At 40.2% G+C, this 22,023-nt stretch overlaps 3 protein-coding genes across 9 annotated transcripts in view; 1 reads left to right on the top strand and 2 right to left on the bottom strand.

Moving 5' to 3' along the window:
- The window catches only part of IFTAP (intraflagellar transport associated protein), a 40,068-nt gene extending 35,411 nt beyond the window's left edge, over window positions 1–4,657 (bottom strand). For 3 of the 7 annotated variants that reach the window (XM_085062649.1, XM_085062644.1, XM_085062650.1), the window contains exon 1: window positions 4,530–4,645. The gene's annotated coding sequence lies outside the window, so the exon portion shown is untranslated. Of the gene's footprint in view, window positions 1–381; window positions 471–3,453; window positions 3,643–4,529 lie in introns of all 7 variants that reach the window. The other 4 variants (XM_085062646.1, XM_085062645.1, XM_085062648.1 and 1 more) reach the window with 4 other exon arrangements.
- Window positions 4,658–4,694: 37 nt separating this feature from the next.
- Window positions 4,695–7,402, top strand: RAG2 (recombination activating 2). Its single transcript, XM_085062643.1, has 2 exons — window positions 4,695–4,843; window positions 4,953–7,402. Exons 1-2 carry the CDS (start codon window positions 4,728–4,730, stop codon window positions 6,565–6,567), a joined length of 1,731 nt encoding a protein of 576 aa, XP_084918769.1. The 5' UTR covers window positions 4,695–4,727; the 3' UTR covers window positions 6,568–7,402.
- Window positions 7,403–12,950: 5,548 nt separating this feature from the next.
- Window positions 12,951–17,674, bottom strand: RAG1 (recombination activating 1). Its single transcript, XM_085062652.1, has one exon. It carries the CDS (start codon window positions 17,655–17,657, stop codon window positions 14,547–14,549), a length of 3,111 nt encoding a protein of 1,036 aa, XP_084918778.1. The 5' UTR covers window positions 17,658–17,674; the 3' UTR covers window positions 12,951–14,546.
- Window positions 17,675–22,023: the final 4,349 nt, after the last annotated feature.

Raw genomic sequence — 22,023 nt, forward strand, 5'->3', positions numbered from 1 at the left:
AGAAGGGTGCGAAGTTTTATTAGCCTTTTAAGGTCTGATCAGAAGGCCACTGGAGTAGAAATAAAAAGACACTTCTAATTACTTCAATGGACTTCAAGCTGGACTTTTAGTCAGCGCTCACTCAGTGCATGCATTTGTCATTTCCTTTGCTCTGTTTCAATGTCATTGCTCACTAGCAACAGCATTCCTAGGGAAAATAGTACACCAATCCGCAAGGGTTGTTTACTCTTACTACCTATTGAAATAATTTTTTAAGTTAAAATTTATTTTAAATTTCATTTTAAAATAGCACTGAAAAATTCTGGAGACAATTAAAAGGTGGATAGGTTTAACAGTGTAAAAAAATTAAACCATAAAGAAGCATATGCTGCAGATATTTACAGTCTAAGAGGCATCTGCTGTCACTCTGAGCTTGCTCTACTGCAAAGAGTTAAAGCTTCTGGAGGCTGGTGGGTTTCTTGTAGTGCCATCTGAAGACAAGAGAGGAAAGGAAAACCAGTCACAGCCCGTTAGCCACAGCAGATCGAGTTCTCAGGAGCACATCTGCAAATTAAGCAGATAGATTCCCCTCCATCAGGCTGTCTCTCCATGCCACGAGCCCCCTGTGCTGTCACAGAAGATTTCTCACATTGCTCACATTTGAATCCCAATTACACAGAAAGATTACGGAGGACACAAAAAACCGCTATCAGCCAGGTACGTCTAAATTGCTGTTTTGCCCAAAGCAAACTTGGTTGATACATTTAGAAAATGTTTTGAGAAATACAATGCAAAAAATTTCCTTCCTTAAGCTTCTTTATGGAGGACTTCAAGCCTCTCTGTGTGTCTAGATATGATTTTGATTGTGGAGGATTTGGAATCAGCACTTGCTTTTCAGGGAGATTCTTTTCTGTTTTGGAAATTAAAAAACAGATCTGTCAGAGAAAAAAATACAATACTGTAAAATCAATTTAATTCTATCATAGATATCTGTGCTCATGCCAAAATAACTGCAAACTAATTAATTTAATGGTCAGCAACGGGTGTTTACCAACTAGGACTCCATGTAATCATGCAATCCATTCTCTCAATGGCCAGTACTGTTCAAATATCATATTTTTGTATAAATGAAAAAACGTTCATGTTTGCTACAGTTCATAAGATCAACTCATTCATCATTCATTATTTTGTAGCATTCAAATTACTGTGAAATTATTACAAATAATACTTTCAATGTTGAAAAAATATGAGATGTCACACTAAACAGCAGCACTGATTAGTCATTGTTATCCTGATTATAATGCTTTTGTTGCCTAATTGGGTAACAGGCAAAGCACATAGGTGAACAAACCATTTCTGCATAGGGTCAAAGTGGACAATAAGTAATGAACACAGTTTGGCAGTGAGTCAGTGCCTAAACATTGTCATCTAGTGACTTTTTATAAACCCTAGACTTACTGGGACCTAGGACACAAAACCAACGGGAGACTTGCTTCCATAAGAAAAGCTAGAAAACAGGGAAGAATATCCACAGGTGTATGAAATGTCACTTGTTGTTTAGGCAACTGAGTGCTACCCCTTGTTTCTAGATGTTCATCCTGTACTTCTCTGTGAACACTTAATACGGTTTCTCAAATGATACACCACCCAAAATTTTAACTATGTTAAAATACAGTTATCTATATTTTAACATATATATGTTAAAATATATATATTTTAATATCTATTGCCATAGCAAGCACATTTCAATTACATTAGCTGGTGTTTTTAAAAAACACCTCCTCTCTTCATTTGATCCTTCTATAAATGTACCTCCCAATGTATCTATCAAAAGCTGAATTTCTTATAATCTCTTCTTGCCATATAAACAACTCTTACCTGAAAAAAACTTACTCAAAATACCGTTTGATTTTAAAATAAACTTGGGAAGAATATTAGTTTTTCTTCTTTTTGTTAGCTTAGCTTCTAGCTCAGGTCTCTACTGCTTCCCAAATACGGGGCTTACAAATGTAATGCTGAGATTCTCATTTATTTGTATAATCCTTACAGCTTAACCTTTTATAAAAACACCAAATATTATGAAATACAACTCAAGTCATCGTAACTGGTAATTGTTTATGTAAATCCCCCCTTCTCTTTTTATTTGTCTTTATTCCTTATATGTCTCTTCCCCCGTATCTTGTGTTGCACCACAACAAAGGCATTTTTCTGTTTCCCTCTGCACTAGCTGTAATGTTAATCCAACCCCACAATGACAGTTTTGAGCATAAAGCCACAAAAAAGCATTTTCAACTCTTTGCTTACAAGGTTAGATCTTTATCTTTTGCATTCCCTGAAGCTGTTCAGGGTTAGATGAGCCATGGCCCAACAGAATCAGTGGTATTGGAAGGTTAGAGGTGGAGGTCAGCATAGCCAAAGAGCAACAACACTGTATTAACAGACTATAATTAGCATGACAATACATGCAAAGCCAAAGCAGTATCAGCCAGTGCCTAAAGACCTACGTCTGTCAAGATGTCTCAGATAAATATTCCCTCCATTACTTACTGAACTGCTTGGTCATGTAAAGTTCAAGCAATGTTATGAGATTATGAAGAAGCGTGTTTAAGTGTGCTTAACCAGTACATTCTGTGTGTCTATCAATCAAATAATTTTCAAGATCTTTTCTCCACTCTGTATCTGCAGACTCTTCAGATAGTAAATTCTTCAGAACTGAGCACTGCTCAATATTTGGGAAATAGTTTGTGACATTGTGGACACCAATAATTGTCATATTTGGAGATTCTTTAGGTATACATAAAAATACAAGATGTGCATCAATATGTCAATTAAATTGTTTGCCACTTTTAATACTCTCATTAGACTTCAAATATAAACCAGCAGTCAAATGTAGAGCAGTAATGCTACAAAATAAAGAACACTAATTTTCTCATACAGAACTAATTTTCTTACGGCATCTTCAGTATGGAAGACATTTTACTTTTCTAAAGATCCTGTAAAACCAAAGAAGCTGAGTAACCAGACAATATGGAAAGGGAGACAAATGACATCTAATTCAGTAAACCCAAAGTGCAAGCTACTCTGATGATGCCATTTTTGAATGCTTGCAAAAAGAAGCAGCAGATTCCTGTTTAGCATATCACCTGAAGGTAAATAACTTCGTAAGTCTTTCTTCATGCATAATAAGGACAAAACCTGCTGTGTATTCTGACATGCTCAGAAAAGGGTTCACTAATTCAATTAACTTATAACCAAACTTCACCTACAGTGCGGTACTTCTGAAAAGGATTCTAAATGTAGGAAAAACTATCACCTTCAGGGCAGAGGCATTAGACTACACAGTGAACAGAACTCAACCATGATCTCTGGATGATTACACAACATAAGACAACCATTCCACGGATTGTTTTTCAAACAGACTCAGTTATGGCTATGCCTATTCTGTCTGTGTCCTCTGGCCTGAAAACATCTCACCTTTGGAAAACATTCTATGGCAGATTCCTATTCTAGCACAGAAGTTTGCATACCAGTCTGCGGGCAGGCACTGCAGCAATACGATACAACATGGCAATTAATGTAGTCAGTGTCATCAGTTCCCATGTTTTTACAGCGACTCTTCCTGTACACGATGTTCAGATTCCCCCAGGTTTTGATGTCACATAGCTAGAAAGATACCAATCCTTCCTTAAAAAAGAAACCCCATGTGTCTTGTTGTTACAGCAAAATGAAAAGCAGGAACAAGGAAAATACGAATCCTAAAGATTTCAAAACAAGGAATTACATTTTAAAATGCAGAGGGATTTAGTTTTGGGGGTCTTTTTTCTACTGTTTACTTTACACCTTTAAATTCTGGGGATTTGGCAAAGGCTGGGAGAGAGAACTTGGACATTTATTTAGAGCACAAGTCTGCTGTCACCAAAGGGCAGTGCCAGTGAATCAGCCAGTTATGTCCCTCCCTGGTGTGTGTGCTCTCCAAAGCTCTTTCACTGTTAATATCCAGGCTGATTACATAAACTCTTTTCGGTCTTCCAACAAGCAGGTTTATAGAAGTAAAAGATACCCTTTGAAACCTCCTCATGGAAGCATGAGCACAGAAGAGGGATGAAATAAAAAGGATTCGAGCACACTGAACACTCGCAAGCCCCCCAGAGGGTGGGATTCACCCTGGCATTGCAGCCTCAGCCGCTCCAGTCAGCCCTGCATGGCTGCGGAGACAGGGGGCACCGCCTGCTTTTATATGCAATCAACAAATCCTGTCGTTTTCCTAGCAAACAAAGCGTGCAGTGCCGAGTTTCCGCGCACGCCCATCCTCCAGCCCGCTGACTGCGGGGCCCTGGGGCACGATCAGGCCGGGAGCCCCGTCCTCCCCGCGCCCAAGCGAGCCCGGGGCCGCGGGCCTGCGGCATCCGGGAGACTCCAGCCGGGCATCGCCGGCAAGAGGGCAGCAAGCTCCGGCTTGCGGCATCACCGGCGCTGCTCCCTCCGCCCCGGCGCCCCGCGGCCGAACCCCGCCGCCGGCAGAGCGGCCCCGGCCCCGCGGCCCCACTCACCGCCGAAAGCTCTCTGAGCCCGCCGGTGCCGATTCCCCTGGCCGGACGAGCCGGGACGGTGCCGGGACGAGCAAGCGGCGGCCGGGCCGGGCCGGGCCGGGTAGCCCAGCGGAACTACCAGCCCCAGCAGCCCTCGGGCCGCGTTCCCATGGGAGCAGCCCGCCCGCCCGGGACGCCGCTCCGCCGTGTGCGGGCTGCATGTGTCAGCCGCCCGCTGTGGGCACAAAATCCCTAAAACACCGCCGAACTGGTGCACACCTCGTGCTTGATTCATCTCCTGAGTCACAGAAAAGCGACTCTTTTGGGGTCTCAAAGTGCGAACTGAAGCGCAACTTCCATACGATTTATTCAAGTACTGTTAAATAGTTGAGATGGGGTCTAATGCGTGTTTGATATGGTTGTTTTGTTTTTTTATTTTCTCAGCCACGGTATGGCCCAGTCAACAGACAAAATGTCGCTGCAGATGGTATCCACCGTCAGTAACTCATCCCTGCTTCAGCCGGGCTTCTCTCTCCTGAATTTTGATGGGCATGTTTTGTTTTTTGGTCAGAAAGGATGGCCAAAGAGATCCTGCCCCACGGGTGTTTTCGTCCTCGATATAAAGCAGAATGAGCTCAAAATGAAACCTGCCTTCTTCTCTAAAGACTCGTGTTACCTTCCCCCTCTGCGCTACCCTGCTCTTTGTACGCTCAGAAGCGATGCAAGCAATGATGAGTTCCAGTATATCATCCATGGTGGTAAAACACCTAACAACGACCTTTCTGATAAGATTTACTTTATGAGTCTGGTAAGCAAAACTAGCAAGAAAATGACGTTCCAATGCATTGAGAAAGACCTGGGTGGAGATGTCCCTGAAGCCAGATATGGGCATACAGTTAATGTAGTTCATAGCCGGGGAAAAAGCATGTGTGTTCTGTTTGGAGGGCGATCGTATACTCCTCTTGCCCAAAGAACCACTGAAAAATGGAACAGCGTAGTTGACTGTTTGCCATCTGTGTTTCTCATTGATTTTGAATTTGGATGCTGTACATCGTACATACTTCCAGAGCTTCAAGATGGGCTTTCTTTCCACGTTTCAATTGCCAGAGATGATACAATCTACATCTTGGGAGGCCATTCACTTCAAAATAACACCAGGTCCCCCAACTTGTACAAGCTAAAAATTGATCTGCCCCTGGGCAGCCCAGCTGTAACCTGCACCATCCTGCCAGGGGGAATATCAGTGTCAAGTGCTATAGTGACCCAGATCAGTGATACTGAATTTGTCCTTGTCGGTGGCTACCACTCTGACAACCAGAAACGGTTGGTGTGTAACACTATAGTTCTAGAAGATAATAAGATAGAAATTGTTGACAGTGTGAGCCCAGAGTGGACACCAGATATTAAACACTGCAGAATGTGGTTTGGCTGTGATATGGGTAAAGGGTCTGTCTTGCTGGGCATTCCAGGGGCCAACAAACAAATAATCCCAGATGCAAACTACTTCTACATTTTGCGATGCAAAGGAGCAGAAGAGGACAAGGAAGAAGAACTGGTAACACAAATTTGCAGTCAGACGTCAAGTGAAGACCCTGGAGACTCCACTCCATTTGAAGATTCGGAGGAGTTTTGTTTTAGTGCTGAAGCCAATAGCTTTGGCATTGATGATGCTGACACTTACAATGAAGATGATGAAGAAGATGAATCAGAAACAGGCTACTGGATCACATGCTGTGCCAGTTGCAACATTGACATTAACACCTGGGTCCCTTTCTATTCGACAGAACTCAACAAGCCTGCAATGATCCTGTGTTCCGGTGGCACTGGCCACTGGGTCCACGCACAGTGTATGGATCTCTCGGAGACCATGCTTCTACATCTCTCAGAAGCAAATGTCAAGTACTTCTGCAACAAGCACATTGACCTTCATAAAGGGCTACAAACTCCCCAGAAGCAACAAACCCTGAAAAAGCAACCCATGAAACCATTGCGCAGAAAGAAAACCATAAAGTTATCGATGCCAACGAAAAAGTCCTTTCTTCGGAGATTGTTTGAATAGATTTACACTGCTGATTTGTATTCACCTGGGAGGAAATGAAATCACAGTCAAAGGCAACACTGGCTGAAGCAAAGTGAGCTGTTGAAGCTCGAAGAGATCTTAGTTTCAATTATCTCAACGTTTTTGTTAAATTTCAAAGCACATTAATTTGTTCTGCCTCTTATGTGTATTTTTGTAATATCCAGACAGGGACTCCATCATAGAGGGCACTATGCAAACACACAGCCAGATACTGGTAAACTTTGTGTTGTGTTTTATCGTGTAACTTACTCCCCAGTAAGTTTAATGGAACTGCTGTTAGGATAAGACATTATTCCATGTAGTCAGTTGCCGTTACCATCTGTCCATAAAGAACATTATCTTGCCTATTTTAATTTTTTATCTTAGTCAGTAGTTTTAGAAATATTTGACCTAATTTATAGCTGCATACTCCAATTTTATGTTGCTATAATGAAATAAAATGAGACTAATTACTCTGGTTTTAAACAAAAGTAGTGGCTTAAGTCCCTTGTGTCAGAAATGTTCAGGCACTGAGGGTCAGTTTTCTTCAGGGACTTCCATTATGGAGAGTTTACATATGGAGCATTTAATTCTGGATAATTAATTTTTTATTTTGAGAGCTATTGAATGATTGTATGTCAGTCTTGGCTACTGTTGTGGAATATCATCTCACAGTAAAAATTAAATTGCTTTTTTAAAACTACTGTGATCATCAACTGCTTTGTGTTAGTATTTTAAAAAATTTAATAAGGTAATAAAGTTTATGGTAAAAATGACTGCATTTTTTCATGTACTCATGGGTAAATCAAACTCTGTAAATCCCAAAGTTTACAAAAGGACGGCATGTATGCTTGGGAGGTCCATATGAAGCCTGATAAGGGGTCTAGCTTCACAGCCACCCCATGCTGTGAACTCACATTGACTTCAGAAGAAATTCCTTCTGATGAACAGGACTTTTATCATTACTCCAGGTCCTCCACTACCCATTTCTTTCTTTGTTTTCCCAGGGTGACTGTGTACAGAGTGAAAGCTTAGAAGTGCAAACTGTAGCTCCAAGTGATTCACTGAGCCAGTGGAGCATTGTGAGGGTAGAAACAAATGCAGTTGGCTGCTCAAAACATGAGGAGAAGATTGGATTCAGATTGAAAAGGACATTGTCAAGGTTGAATAGCCCAAGAGTTTACTAAGTTTTTTGTGGATTCTTTTATTGGCTGTTTGTAAAGCCTCATCATTCTTGACTTTATTTTTTATTTTTATTACTGCTCCAAACATCTTTTCAGAAAATCAATACCAGTAGCTCAACATTTGTGAGCCAACAATAATAGCTCAGTATTCACAGTCCAACTCTCATGCTGGATCCCTGAATAAAAAAGAAAAACAGAGGCAGCTGTCAGCTATTTGATCACTGTGTGCAGACCCTGAGCAGCCACTCCTTTACAAAGCAGTGTGTGGAGCACAGTGTTCCTGTCAACACAGACCTCTCTGCACAGTACTCCCTTTGAAACCATACCACCCCAAGTCAGCAGCAAAGAAAAGGACAACTGTACAAAGTTTCAATTTACAACCTTTTCATGTGCTGAGAGAGCTTAGAGTTTGGATTAGACTTCTAAATGGGAAATTCATCACCCTGATTCCCATCTCTGCATCCTGATATGGCTATAAATTCATAGATTTCAATGCCAGCCTCCCATTTCCTTTGTCAGAGTATATAGTTCTGTATGTTTTTCCAAGGAGTAAGTTAATACCGTGCTCATGTAAAGTCCCTTCAAACTGATGAAATTCAGTAGTCAACATCCCCTTTTGGATGGTAGTCACAGGTGTTTGTGAGCTGAATTGTCATTAAAATATATGTTCATCATGCACTTTTTACCTCAAAAAGAAAATCCACACCAACATTAAAGCCACATCATCACAACACCAACAAAAAGGGACGATGTACTCACACAACAAAACTCCACGCCTTGCCACTTTGCCGTTTTATAATAGCAAAGGACTCCCCACAATTACTGGGCTCCCTGGCAATACCCAGTCTGAGTTTTTGCCAGTTACCTCTCTCAGTTACTGTCATTATCTCAAGTTCCTCAGGCAGCACACTGTATGACAAATTTGTCTGCCAGTGCAGACAAATCAAAGGATGGAAAAATTTTGTAAAGGGAAAGCCCTGTGGCTCAGGCATTGGTGGTGTGGTTGCCATGAACTGGGAGCAACTCCAAAATTCCAGAACTGACTCCTGCAGCTGCAGTGAGTCACTGAGCCCCTGGGAGCTGAGAACAGAGGATCAGCATGAGGCAAGTACAAGCACACATTGCAGCCCCTTCCAGTTCTTAGGTGAGCTGTTGTTCTTTAACACTGTGGCTATGAAAAAAGCAGTTCACAGCCAGACTTTGGGTTATACCTCATTGGGCCAATAACATTTGTGTATTGTATATTTGAGCTGTGCTTTATTAAAATGTATGGTTTATTTGAGTAAGAGGGAAAAATTGCTTGGTTAAACCATGTCCCAGCTTCATAGTGAAAGGCTGTACAAGCAGCATTAAATCACAGCTCAGAGACTGTAGCTACTGCAGGAAAAAGAAGTTGTAAGTAAAAGAGAAAATATTTGAAAGGACTCGAACGTAAGGAGACATATGAACTTCAGCCTGTAAAGAAGACACTCGACATAGCATTCAAGACTGCAGAAAGTACTTCATTTCCTGAGTCATGTACTTTAAAAGCATTCATTGTCTTCAAAACCACCTAATCAATACAAGATGTTTCTTGCTCAGGCAGGTTAGAATTAACAGATAAAATGAAGTAGATTGGAGTGCAGAAATAAATCTCTATTGTATCTGCATCTAACTGACCTGTGTGTTTTGTAAGCACAATAAGCGGCATCACGGTTCCCAGACACGTTTTAGTAACACTGTATTGCTATTATCAGCTTCTATGAGAATAATATATGGATTTTACTACTACTGAAAGGTGCTTGGACCTTGAAGTACATGATTAATTTAGAGGAAAGGCACAGCACAAACTTTACTGGTTGCACTAAAGCACTGTTATAGTTCAGAGTGACTCATTGCACCAACAGACCATTAAAACGAGTTGGAATAATGCAACTGGGAGCACAAAACAGAAGGAAAATACTGAATTCAGATTGAAAAGGAATTTTTAAAGTTATTTACTGCTAAACCCTATGTATTAAAGACAAAAGGATTGGCTTACTTCTTTTTCATCACTGGTGGCTATAGCTCCCTCCATATTTGATTTCCTACCATATTCCATTTTAGACAAGGCTAACTTTTGGGAAAGGCTTGAGCCTCTGAAAATCAAGCTCCAATTTGTTGTCTCTACTTCAAAAACTGTGGCACTGGAGCACATTTTCACTTTGAAAAAAGCAGGACGATAACCTTATAAACTCCCCAATTTCTCCATGCATAAACATATATGGGAAGAATAGGGCACTGGCCACTCCACAGACGTGCAGTACCTCCTTTGTGGAGTTGGTAGTTACTGTTTATTTCCTTGTCCACTTGCTCAGAATGCTCATCTCCAGAGGAAGAGCATTAAAAATGCACCTCTTGACCTTTCTCCTGATGCTGCTAGAAAAGCTGCTAATTAAATGATCTCTAATGTGTCTTTTTGTATCATGGACAGTATTAACATTGGTGCAAAAGGTACAAAACTCCTTAAACCCTTAAGGAAATACTTAGGAGTTGCAACTGGTCAACTGCTTGACAATTAAACATATTCAGTCCCCTAAAACAGTTCTCTGAAGAAGAGCAGTGACAGGCCTCATTATTCTTCATCTGATCCCCACAGGAGTACATGGAAAGTAAAATTCAGTCAGTAAAAGTAAAAATCAATTATTACAGATTTAGGAGTAAAGGAGTTAAATCATCCTAAATTACCAGAAAACTTTCTGAGACTTAGTTTTTTGGTTTATATGGATTCTGGTTTTTGCTATCCAACATTTTTTTTTACTCCAGTTCAGATGAAAAAGATAAGTTGGTGATATAAAGTCCAAATATTAGATGTCTGGTTATCTGATTACACAGGAAATCAGGTAGCTTAATTTGCTTGTCATTAGTTCCCTTCAAACCAGTTGGTTTACATAAATCTTTTAACCTGGAGATATTCTACAGAAGAAAGAAAGATTTTTCTGAAATAGAATAAAACTATGCTACAAATAATGGACTGAAAGGTAGATTGGAACTGATCTTTACAGCACAACCTCTGGCGAGGAGCCAAAATTTGATGCCAAGGATGCATGGAAACCAGCAAGACACTTAATGTATTAGCATGGTGATTAAAAGTGCAAAGCTGATTTTACATAAAATCTGGTATGATATTTGCAAATGAACCAAAAGACATTTACAGACTAAATAAAACTGGTTTTATATCAGTTTAGTGTTCTGTCAAACAGTTGCCTTTGAGGAAGGGTGCTGAAAGGACTGCTGAGATTCACAAAGTAATCTTAATTTGTGTTAATTTAGTGACTTCCAGAGCAGGGCTGGAATGAAAGCTACCTCTGGGTATTAGAGCAGCCTAACTGTGAAAAGTGTCCACAATTTGAATGAAAACTAAGATTGCCACCAGGAAATTATGGGTATCATTGCAAAACTGTAAGAAATAAAAGTCAGAAACTTAATTATTTACAAGACCTTTATATTCAACTGGTTTAATGAAATAGAAAACTGTAATACAGTAAGAAAAAGTAAAATTATGAAGCCATGCAGTGAAACAAAGCAAATAACTCAGTGTTGTCAGAAATTAAGATCCTGTAAATATCTAAAGTTTGTTTCTGAAATACCTAACTAAAAGGCAAAGCTGATTTGTTTAAAGACAATAGTTATCCCTGTGAGGAAAAAAAAGTGATAGCAGAATGATACCTTCTAACATTGTTAACATCATTTATAACATGGCAATTCACAATACAAAGCCCTTGAATAACACAAAACAAGATACATAATGTGATTGTATAAAAACTACAGTCAATACAATTTCAGAACAAGGTGTCATTATTTACCATGAATTACTGAAGGATTTGTACCGATTATTAATGTAAAAAAGAGAATGTGAAGGTTTGAAAGAAGTGAATAGAATAGAAGTGTGTACATATTTCTAAAGCCTTTTCAAAGTCGGAAAGCTTAACAATAGGCTGCATAACCAAATGGTGCACCTGTCTGCAGTCAGGATTTGTTTGCCTTCCAGTGCATGGCTCTGTGCATGCAGCATTGTTATTTCAGTTCTGTTTACAAAAGCTTCACTTGCAGGTACCTACCCCTTCAGTTTTGTTTGTTCTAATGAGCTCAAAATTCTCAACTGATTTACAGAAGATGTCAACAACGGGGAAGCAGAAGATTAAATCAGATTCAAGTCTGAGAAAACAGAAAAGGAAAAAAAAAGTAATACTTCTCTGTGTCAGCCATCCTACCCAGAGCTGGTAGAGTGTGAAATGTGTCTTTATGGCTTAAAATATTTCACAAAGAATACTGCCACATGCCACTGCATTTCTCTGTCCCCACTCAGGTTTTGTTCACTTTGATGGGTTACCCCAGGATGTAAGGCTTGTCTTAAGAAATCATACGTACAAGGATAAAACTTACTCAGCCTTTTTGAAGACAGTGAGACAAATCAATTGCTGTTATATCAGCAGTCAAGTTGAATTTGGAATTTGACAATATTAGCAGTGCCACTGAAATGACGTGCAAAATTAACAAAGTCTGGACCCTCACTCCTATGCAAAAGGCAACAAAAACTATATATACCCCTTAAAAATGGAGTGAAAATCACTGTGAGATGAGTGTTTGTTAAACAAATGCCTAATTTGTTCAAGCAAAGTCAAGGATACAACGTAAGGTAAAACAGCTGTCCCAAATATACATACTGAGAAAAAGGGGAAGCGTGCAACTATTTGTATCATGAATAATGTATAATATATGCTGACCAAATAAGAAAACTGTATCTGCAAAACTATAACTGCTAGATGCCTCATATTTATACTCCCTGGGAAACAGCTGTATTTGTGGTCTACATTTATTGGTAAAGAATGGTACTTATGTAAAACTACTTTTTATGCTATATAGGAAATAATTGTTTTCAAAGAAATTTAAAAAAAATTAATCTAGAAATGAACACTAAGTAAGTCTCGATATACATGATACACCATACAGAAGACGCTGTAGTCCTTATGACTGCTTTAGAAAAAAAAACATTATTTCCAACTGCAGATTTTGACATAGTCTTAAATTATGTTTAAAATCATGTTAAAACAAAATCCTAAACTACAGACTACTTTTAAAATAGTGATTTAATTAATAGAAACCAAAAGAAAGGCATAATTAGAATAACATTAATATTTGTACTAATTACTTGCACTTGACTCTATTTTTAATTGTCCATAAATGGTAAATGCCAGACCCTTAAAGATCTAGTAAGCAACACGAAAAAGATACTATGAAAGAAACCTCAGACCATTAATTCTTTTAAATTCGTTGTTCACTTACACTCAGAAACCAACTTCTGCCACATCAAAATGGAAAAAACAAAGCGGATTCTTTTAGATCTGTGCTTTGATTGTTTCCACATTTAATCTTGTTTCAGAAACATTACTGCAAACGCAGTAACACCCTAGCCACAGATGCAAATCTGAAAGGCTGGATGATTTGGAGGCATCTCAGGTACTTGAGTATGTTTCATGAATATGTCACTGAATTAAAGTCTTATGATTTTATGAATTATGAAAATACTAAATATCACAACAGAAAGACAAATACCAACTAAACACTGCTGTAATAGTAAAAAATATGGTATGCAGAAATTTCAAGACAGCTTATTGCTTTTTAACTAGGCATGTAAGCCTGTCTTTGAGGTTAATAAATATTATCCTTCTTTTACAGATTTGGAAAATGAGGCTGTGAGTCTAGTATATCCCAGGCGTGAAAAAGCTCAGTATCAGATACAGCTGTACTCCAGCAATAGCAGTCAGGAAAATACCTTACTGTCCTGTATCTGATCGAGGTAATAACCATCTCCTGAGAAATGGGACTGCTGTGACTAAAGTCACTTGGTGAAACTGCACCTGCTGCTATTAATGAGGATTTACTGGTGACTTCAGTAAGGCCAGGAATTCATTCAATAAAACTGTACTAATGCAAATTATTCTATATACTGAAGTTACCATAGAAGTCTAAAATGCTCATGAAGCAACAAGCTCCACAGCAGAGCTTGAATGTACTTTATATAATGAGAAAACCACAAGGCACTGTAAATCCTGATTAAGGAGCGCAAGTTTGCATTTCAGAGTAAACAGCCTATGATAAAAATATCTCTAAAAAAGTCAGCTACCTTTCCTATATCTTCATATAGTAAATTACTATGGTGATACCATCATCTGCTCCTAAGCAGTATTAAAATATGTATGTTAAATAATAATATTTCTAGAGTATGTGGCATCAAAGTTTGCATCTTTAGTGAGTATTTTATGCAAAAATAACTGAACTTTATCCCAAAGCAATTATCCAAGTGTCTCACTGACAAATCTTTACCTTTAAAACCCAAGGAACCATCAAGAAAATAATCAAGCCCTCCTAAAAAGTAAGTAGCAAAATAGTTCTAAAAATGCAAACAAAACAAATAGCCATGCTCCCTTTTCCAGCAACTGTCATAACTCTCTAGAATCACATTCCCTCCAAACTAAAGCTTTCTATAAAACCTTGTTTACTTTTATTTTTTCCCTTAGAAACAATACGACCAGAACAAAAAAAAGACCCTTCTTTTTGTTTCTGCTTTCATCTCATATAACAACTGGTAAATGCACCAGTGCATTGCCTCTTGGAAACTCCCAACACACACGGTGTTTATTAAATAAACTCCTCTCAGCACCTTAACAGGGAATGTAAATTTCAGACTTCTCTGTACCTCTACAGGTCTGAAAAAGAATCTCCTTCCTTGCAGGAAGACACCATCACAAACCCAACACCAAAGGTGCTTTACATTTAGACTTCTGCTGAATCATTGTTTTCCAAGATGTCCAGTGGCAAGGAGTCTCCTGAAGTACCCCCTGAATCAATGGTGAAGTTCTGGCTTTTTAATGTTTTATGAGCATTCATGAACTTCTGGAGGTACTTAGAGGTGTATAGCCAGTGGTGCTTCAAGACATCCTCCATCTCATAGACTTTGGACTGCCTGGCATTCATTTTTCGGAACCTCCTAAACAGTTTGTTTCCAGACTCATTTCCTTCGCTTGCCCAGGCCCCAATGGACCCATCCCTTTCAATGATTTCAGGAACATGAGCAAGCGTTTTGTGGAAATAATTTGTGATCTTGCCTTCATATCTGTACTTGAACTTTGTAGATAAGAGCTCTGCAAAACGCTGTGAATTGTAGCTATACTGGCACAGCAGTTCTGGGCACTCCTTGGCGGGGCATGAGGATCGCCACACTGGCTTCATCTTCAGATAAAGGTCCATCAGTTCTTTTAGGGCTTCATGCCTTTCCTCAGACTTTATTAATTCACATACTGCCTCTACAGTCTCTTTGGACATGAGCTTTCTAGCAAAATTTCCACTCATCTTCAACATAGGCTTCAAGTTCATCTTCTTCCTGAGGTGTTTGTCAAGAGTCAACTGCCACCTCTTCCTCTCCTCTTTAGACACATCAGGATTCTTGTAAAGTTCACCAATCTCCATCTGGAAAATCCTGTAGAATTCTGTTGCATTGCCAATGTCGCAGTGCAATGCATCTATGGAGGGAACGGTCTCAATAAAAGGTTTGGCTGAAACACCCTTCACTCTGTCGCGGAGCTCATCAACAGATTCGTGATATGGGTTGGACCTCCATATTTCATAGCGCTCCAGATTTTCAGCATGGCTTCTGGTTATGGAGTGGAAGACCAAATTCTGGGATGCCTCCAAGCGGGTGGCATCACACAGGGTACAAATGTAAGTGGAACCTGAGGCCTCCAGCCCTTCTACTTCCCGGAGGAGTTTCTCATCATATCCTGTACCCCTAAAGATGAATCTAAATGTTCTCAGGATGCCTCCCATTTCAAGCAGCAGTTCACTGTTTTTCATAGCCTCTCTTTCTGCTATAAGGGGGCTCAGGATTGCTGTCAGAGTTTCATGATCTGATTCATCAGCCAGCATAAGGCATAAGGGCTTACAGCACAACTCTGAATTGGGCTTTACTTCCTCAAAGATCCTTGTGCTTTCATTCCCATGTGCTATAGAAATGTTCATGACTGTGAAAGAAAAGCGAACAGCCTTCTCCGGGACAGCAGGCCCACTTCCGTGCTTCTCACTGACATCTCCCATTCCATCACAGGACTCTTTCACTACCACAGTGAAGGGGCCATCCAAATAGTTGTCCAGGTTTTTTGCTTTCATGCCTTCCAAGATCTCCTCCTCCATGTCCTTTAAGGCACAAACCAAGGCTGCATCATATCGAAATCTCTTTGCAATTGTGTCTACTGGGTAGTCATCAATTGAGACTGGCAGTCCTGATAGTCCATCTATAATTCCCACTTCTGTGTTAGTGGATACATTTTTCAAGGGAGGTTTCCACTCAAATGGGTGATAACCTGGTAGGAGGGCTTTCTCAGCAGTGCGAAGAGCATGCAAAGGCTGGAAGATCTGCCTCCCAGAGACAGCTTTCACTGTTCTGTACATTTTATGATACTGACTACAGCTGAGAAATGTGTTGACTCGGATCGCCAGACAGACAGCAGGATGAAGTCCAGATCCCCTCCCCTGCATTATAGCCTCCAGTTCATCTGCTTGTTTGTGTTCATTTTTTGCTCTCAAAGCTAGCAGGAACAAAGTCATGCATACAGCCTTTATATCACCACCCTCTTCTTTCTCAGCAAACGCCTTGACATGACGTTTCAGTTCCCTCAGACGATGTTTCTGAGCTCTCCTTGTCAAAGACAGGAGGTGCTGCCTCGGTCGGCCACCTTTATTTATGTAGCTGTAGAGCTCTCTATCTTTCATCTCCTTGTGGCTGGAGAGATGCTGGCCATATTTTCCATGCAAGATCTCTTCATCACATTCCTTTACAGGGCATCTTATACTCAGGTTATCAAGGACGTTCAGGAAGGATTTCACTGGGGTTACCAGATCAGTGGGAAAGCAAGGATACCAACAGGAGGGGCAATAGCTGCCCATAACCCTGATACATTTAAGGATGCAAGTTCTGCAAAACAAGTGTCTGCATGTTGTTTCCACTGGATCTGCCAAAATATGCTCACAAATCTGGCAAGAAATGGATTTAATGAAATCTACTGGGTAATCAACTGCAAGCAGCTTGGTGCTGAGATGTATATCCTTGCAATTGACAATCTCTTTCATTAAATTTTTGTTGTTCATCTGTGCTTGGTTCTTTACACCTCTGTTTGGCCGAGCACGTTCCCCAGTGGTTTTGACACGTTTGCCATGTAGTACACTTGGGGCTTGGCTTTTTCTCTTGACTCCTCGCCTGGTAGTATGGCACACATCACACTTTGGGGAGTGGGGTTGCCACTCCATTGTGCTGTTCCTAGGAAAATACACTTCACATAGAGTATTACTGAATTTTCTATGTATAATACTCCAACAGTTGTGACAGAATCGAGTGGGATGGATAGTATCGACATCCCCTCGCACATCAATCTTGAAAACCTTAGCAATAAGATCTGGCCAAGAAGTTGCTGTTTTTTCTTTCTTTCTCAGAAGCCACAGAGTTTCATCATCCACTGGCCCATGCACTGGGTAAGTGCTTTTGTAACAATCAGTTTTAAATGAAACTCCACAGATGCGGCAGAGTTGCTTCAGATTGTTCTGATGAGCTCTATTGTCTTGTGTTTTCAAGGCATGGGCATCTTCCTCAAGTCCCTGCCTGTCACCCATTAACTCCATCTTTTTTCTTCTTGGTACTGCTTCATCTTTATGCAGGATGAATTCCTTGTTTGAAGAAGCAGCCTCTTCTGCCTGATCTTTGTTTATGTGCTGACTGTCATCAGAGGCTATTTTTTCAAATGATCGCAATTTGAAGAGTTTGAATTTCCACTCAGAAAATTTTGTATATGAGTGCTGAAGCTCTTCAGGCAGGTCCATTTGTGATGCTGCTGACATCTGCAATCTCACAGAAACCAGATCACCTGAGAAATGGAAATATGTAAATTAGCTTATTTTCCAAAATTAGTAATAATGCCATGATTTTTAATAGAACAGTTCTAATCACTTTAACTGAGAAATGCTTTGAAAGTGCATTACTCATCCAAGACACCTACTGAACTGAGAGGCCCAGAAAAGGCTGTCCACTCAATATATCAGATAAGTTCACAAATGTATTTTAACTTTGATCTTGAGACATCACATGTCTATTTGATCACCTGTGCACCTTACACGAAGCTGTTAGTCATCTGGTAGTAAACATCCAAATCTGCCCTTTCCTTCTTATGCTCGACTGAGCTTTCCATAAGTAAAGCTACTATAGACAACAGCATTACATTCTGAAAGCTGAAGATTTTTTTAATGTGAAACTGAACTCAATTGGTGTCTGAAAGGTAGAATTTTGTGTGTTCATGCTATATTATCTAAATCAGCAAAACCACTGCTCTCATGCTACTTGTTAGATTGAATCTGTTCAGAAGTATTTCATGCATGGCATTTCATACATGGGCAGAGCAGCACATACCACTCAGTCCCAGTGTAGACTTTATTCAGGCCCCAGTTTTGTAAGGAACTTTAGCATGTGCTTAATGAATATGAGTAGCTCCATTAAAGCAGGAGGAATGTATCCTGTGTTGATGCAAAGCACTACAGTTCCCTGAACTCCAAAGGAGATACAGCAATGCATACTGGCTGCAGATTTGATCAGGAGAGAATATTTACACATTGTACGCTAGTCATCTGTTTAAGTACCGTGCTGGGAACTCTGTAAGGATTTCTAGTACTGGAAATCTGAAAATGTCTGGTTAAATTTGACCCCAGTTTTAGCTTTCACAGAGCTGCTGCCAAAAGTAATATGAATGTGGTTTTCATGGAAATATGGTGTGTATAAAAAAATACAAGACTTTCACCAGAAACACAGAAACTTTTTGTTACTGCATCAGACTCAGAAAATAAAATTGTATAGAAACACCAAGAGTGACTAACCTTTTTTTTCATTACCTGGCTTTGAGAAATGCACAAGGTAAACTAACAGTATAGAGAAAATTCAGTGATGTTTTCTGACTTATTTTGGTTTTACTGATCTGGTTGGTGGGAGTAATAAAAATGAGGAAAACTATATCTTAAAGCAATGTACTAGAACTAGAAATGATATGGGTGTGGTTCCTTAACTGATTGTATCATCAATTAGCAATCCAGATAACTTGCTAGAAATCTCAGTTCAATGTCTTTTCAGAAGGTGTCCTTCATTAGGAAATACATCCAAGTCATGTTCCAAAGTGATGATGCCCAGGGTGTTTCTGAGATTATTTCATCTATAGCCTTTCAATAAAGCATTATTTTAGTACAGCCCTTCACAGTCTGTTGGGAAAGGACTGCATGCATTAATTAAGTGCCACATCCATAATGACATACCAGTCTGATTAGCTTTTTCCTGAAGAGCTGTTTTACTTTAAAAACATTCATTAGGCTTGGAAACTAAAATTTAGGTTTGTTTTCTTCCCAGCTTCTCTTCTTTTCATCCCACTGTGAACAAGCTGCCCATACCACTGTCCCCATCTGCCCACATTGCTCCATCCAGCTGCCTATATTCCTGAATATTGCTGTCTGCACTGCAGTCTCCTGCTGTCCATTGCTGATCCAGCCTGGCAACATATGTGCTTGTATTCTGCTGTTCACAGATCTGTGAGGTGCAGCTGGGCACAGATGTATTCAGAGCACTACTACTGTCTCACTTTCTTGTCTGCATCTTGTGGCAGACTTGGTGAAAATTATGGTCTGAGCAGTAACCCATTTCCCTTGAATAATTCTGTGTTCCTATCACCTGCAGAGTAATTGAATGCCTAGCTTCCCTATGCTGCCTACAGATCCTTCTCTTCTACATAACACCCTATGCAATTTTGTGTCATTTCACCACCATCAGCAGCACCTTCAGAATCTCTTAAACCGTGAGTAATGCCTCTTCAGGGCGATATCTAAGTCACTGTAAAGAAACAGCCAGCACTAAGTACATTTAGAGCAAAATATTTAATACTTTCTCTGCTCTTCCAACCCTCTGAGTAAGTGCCACTCCAGTGCCATACTCATCTCCAAACCTGTGACCTGACTCTTGCTATTAATCACCAACTCAAATGAATCAGACAGGGTCTAGCTGTGCTAAAGAAAAGTTCAAGCATTTTTTCCTTTTTCTCTTTCATTGAACATGTCCTGGAAAAAATGAATGACAAAGAAACCTTCTCAGGTTATCAGACCTTCACCTTCTGCAGCAGTTAGTTGTTGCCAACAGGCTACTCATCAAATGCTTTTGAATTGCCTAGCTCCCAGGCAGTGGAGATTTTAGCAGCTCTCTTGGGAGAGGAAGAAATATTCCCAGTGCTAGGAATATTTCCTGCCACTCATGCAAAATGTGCCTGTGTTCTGAGTCGGGGTCACACTCAACAATCTTTTTCTCTCCTGCTCAGAGACTTACAGAGGGAACCGCAGGCATGAATCTCCAGCTGTGGTTATTTAATCAACTCAAACAGCTGTGTTCAGTATTGCCCTTTTTTCTCTTGAAAACAGAAAAGAAATCCCTTTTTTGCCCCAGATCACAGTATTTCATACATTTCTGAAGACAAGCAAGATTGCAATACTTTTGTTCACATCAAGGAAGACCTTGCTTTATAGAAAGTCTTACCAAAATGAACAGAACAACCTCTGAAGTGAGGAAGCACATATAAAATAAAATCATTGACCTGCCCATTAAACCAGGACAAGGAACCAACACTGGGATTTCCTACAAGCATCTGCAATGCTGTCATTAATACTGCTAGCCTACCTTCAGCTCGCTGTCAGTTTGTAGAGCTGCGGCTATGTCTGCCCAGTTTGTTCCAAATGTCAAGCTTGTTTGCTCTCTCACATGCATGTTCTCACTCTTTCTGTGTTCCCTCTGCTTTTTAAAGACACTGCAGTGCTGTTTATCTCACTTATCCCTCTCCCTCCGAGCTCCCCATACAACACTGGTGCTAACCACAGTTTATTTGAACTGAACACAATACAGAACTCTCAAATCCAGGTGGCACCTGGCAATTTATGAGGCTTAACCACAAAATTCATATAAACAAGGTCGTCTTGTGTGAGACTCCTGGGCTCTGAGATAAGTATGCAGATTCTCTCTGAGGAGCACCTGCACTGTTTTGAACATAAAGTTTGCATTTAGCTTTCTTCTTTGTAGTTTCATAACTGGTTGCTTCACTGCTAACTCGCTGAGAGGAGAACCTGGTCTTGGTCACAGTGGTGTTCCACGTCAAAGCTATTTCATTGAAGGCCAGTGTTTCACTTCCCCAGCCAAGCTTCTGTGGTTTGGGTGAATGACAACAGGGATCACAAAATGTCCTTTCTTCTGATAGCAGTATTTAATTTGCATGGATATTTATCTCTTTAGTAATGTGTGACTGCAGTCTTGAAGGCCCTGGGCAGGCAGGACAGATAAACAATACAAAAGTTAGTTATATTCTTGCTGAGCAACTGGTAGGTACTACAGCAGGTATGGGCCACAGGTAGCCACAAACAGTGACCAGCAGAGTCTTTTTCCTGGAAGCCCACGAAGAAAACCCATGCTTAGTTTCCACAGAGCAGCTATCTCAAAAACTGACTCAAAGTGGGAAGATGCTCTCATACAACAGCACCCTGAAAGTTTTCAGCCTCCACACATATCATTGTGCAAAAATTCTAGTGATCTTCCAAGTCCTTTCAAGTGTGAATGTAAGTTCCCACTCCAGATGCAGGAATTTGCAATAGCACCAAAACTACATAAACACCCAGATATTTTCCTTTTTCAGGAGACTTTGTGATCCTGCAGGACTCAAAATCCATTTCTGACTTGCACACTCTTCCCTGAGAAGGTGGCTGAGGGAGGCCACTGTGCTTACATTGTGGCTCAGGATCTCCCAGTTAATGCACCTCTTGCCTGACAGCATCTGATATCAGCCAGAGGAAAAATCAGTAAAAATTGTAATACTTTATATTTGCTATAGTTAAAATAGGTGAGAGGACCTACACTCTGTTATCTACTCTGATCTTACAACGCTTTCAGTTCTTGGAATCATAGAACCTTTTAGTTTGGAAAAGACTCTTACGATCATCAGATCTAACCACAAACCTAACACAGCCAAGTCCACCGCTAAATCTTTTCCCTAAGTGACACATCTACATGTCTTTTGAATACCCCCTTGGGATGGTGACTCAACAGCTTCTGTGGCCAGCCTGTTCCACTACTCCTCAACCCTTTTGGTGAAGAAATTTTTCCTAATACCTAATCTAAACCTCCCCTGATGCAATTTGAGGA

This window comes from Lichenostomus cassidix, chromosome 5 (genome assembly GCF_008360975.1).
Source record: "Lichenostomus cassidix isolate B80296 chromosome 5, HeHo_3.0, whole genome shotgun sequence".
Classification (NCBI taxonomy): domain Eukaryota; kingdom Metazoa; phylum Chordata; class Aves; order Passeriformes; family Meliphagidae; genus Lichenostomus; species Lichenostomus cassidix.

What these genes read in the sequence shown, in the direction of transcription:
- RAG2 (XM_085062643.1), top strand. Translation starts at nt 4,728, where the DNA reads ATGTGTCAGCCGCCCGCTGTGGGCACAAAATCCCTAAAACACCGCCGA. An exon ending in GACTCTTTTGGGGTCTCAAA is followed by an intron (nt 4,844 to 4,952) that starts GTGCGAACTGAA and finishes TTATTTTCTCAG; the next exon opens with CCACGGTATGGCCCAGTCAA.
- RAG1 (XM_085062652.1), bottom strand. Translation starts at nt 17,657, where the DNA reads ATGTCAGCAGCATCACAAATGGACCTGCCTGAAGAGCTTCAGCACTCA.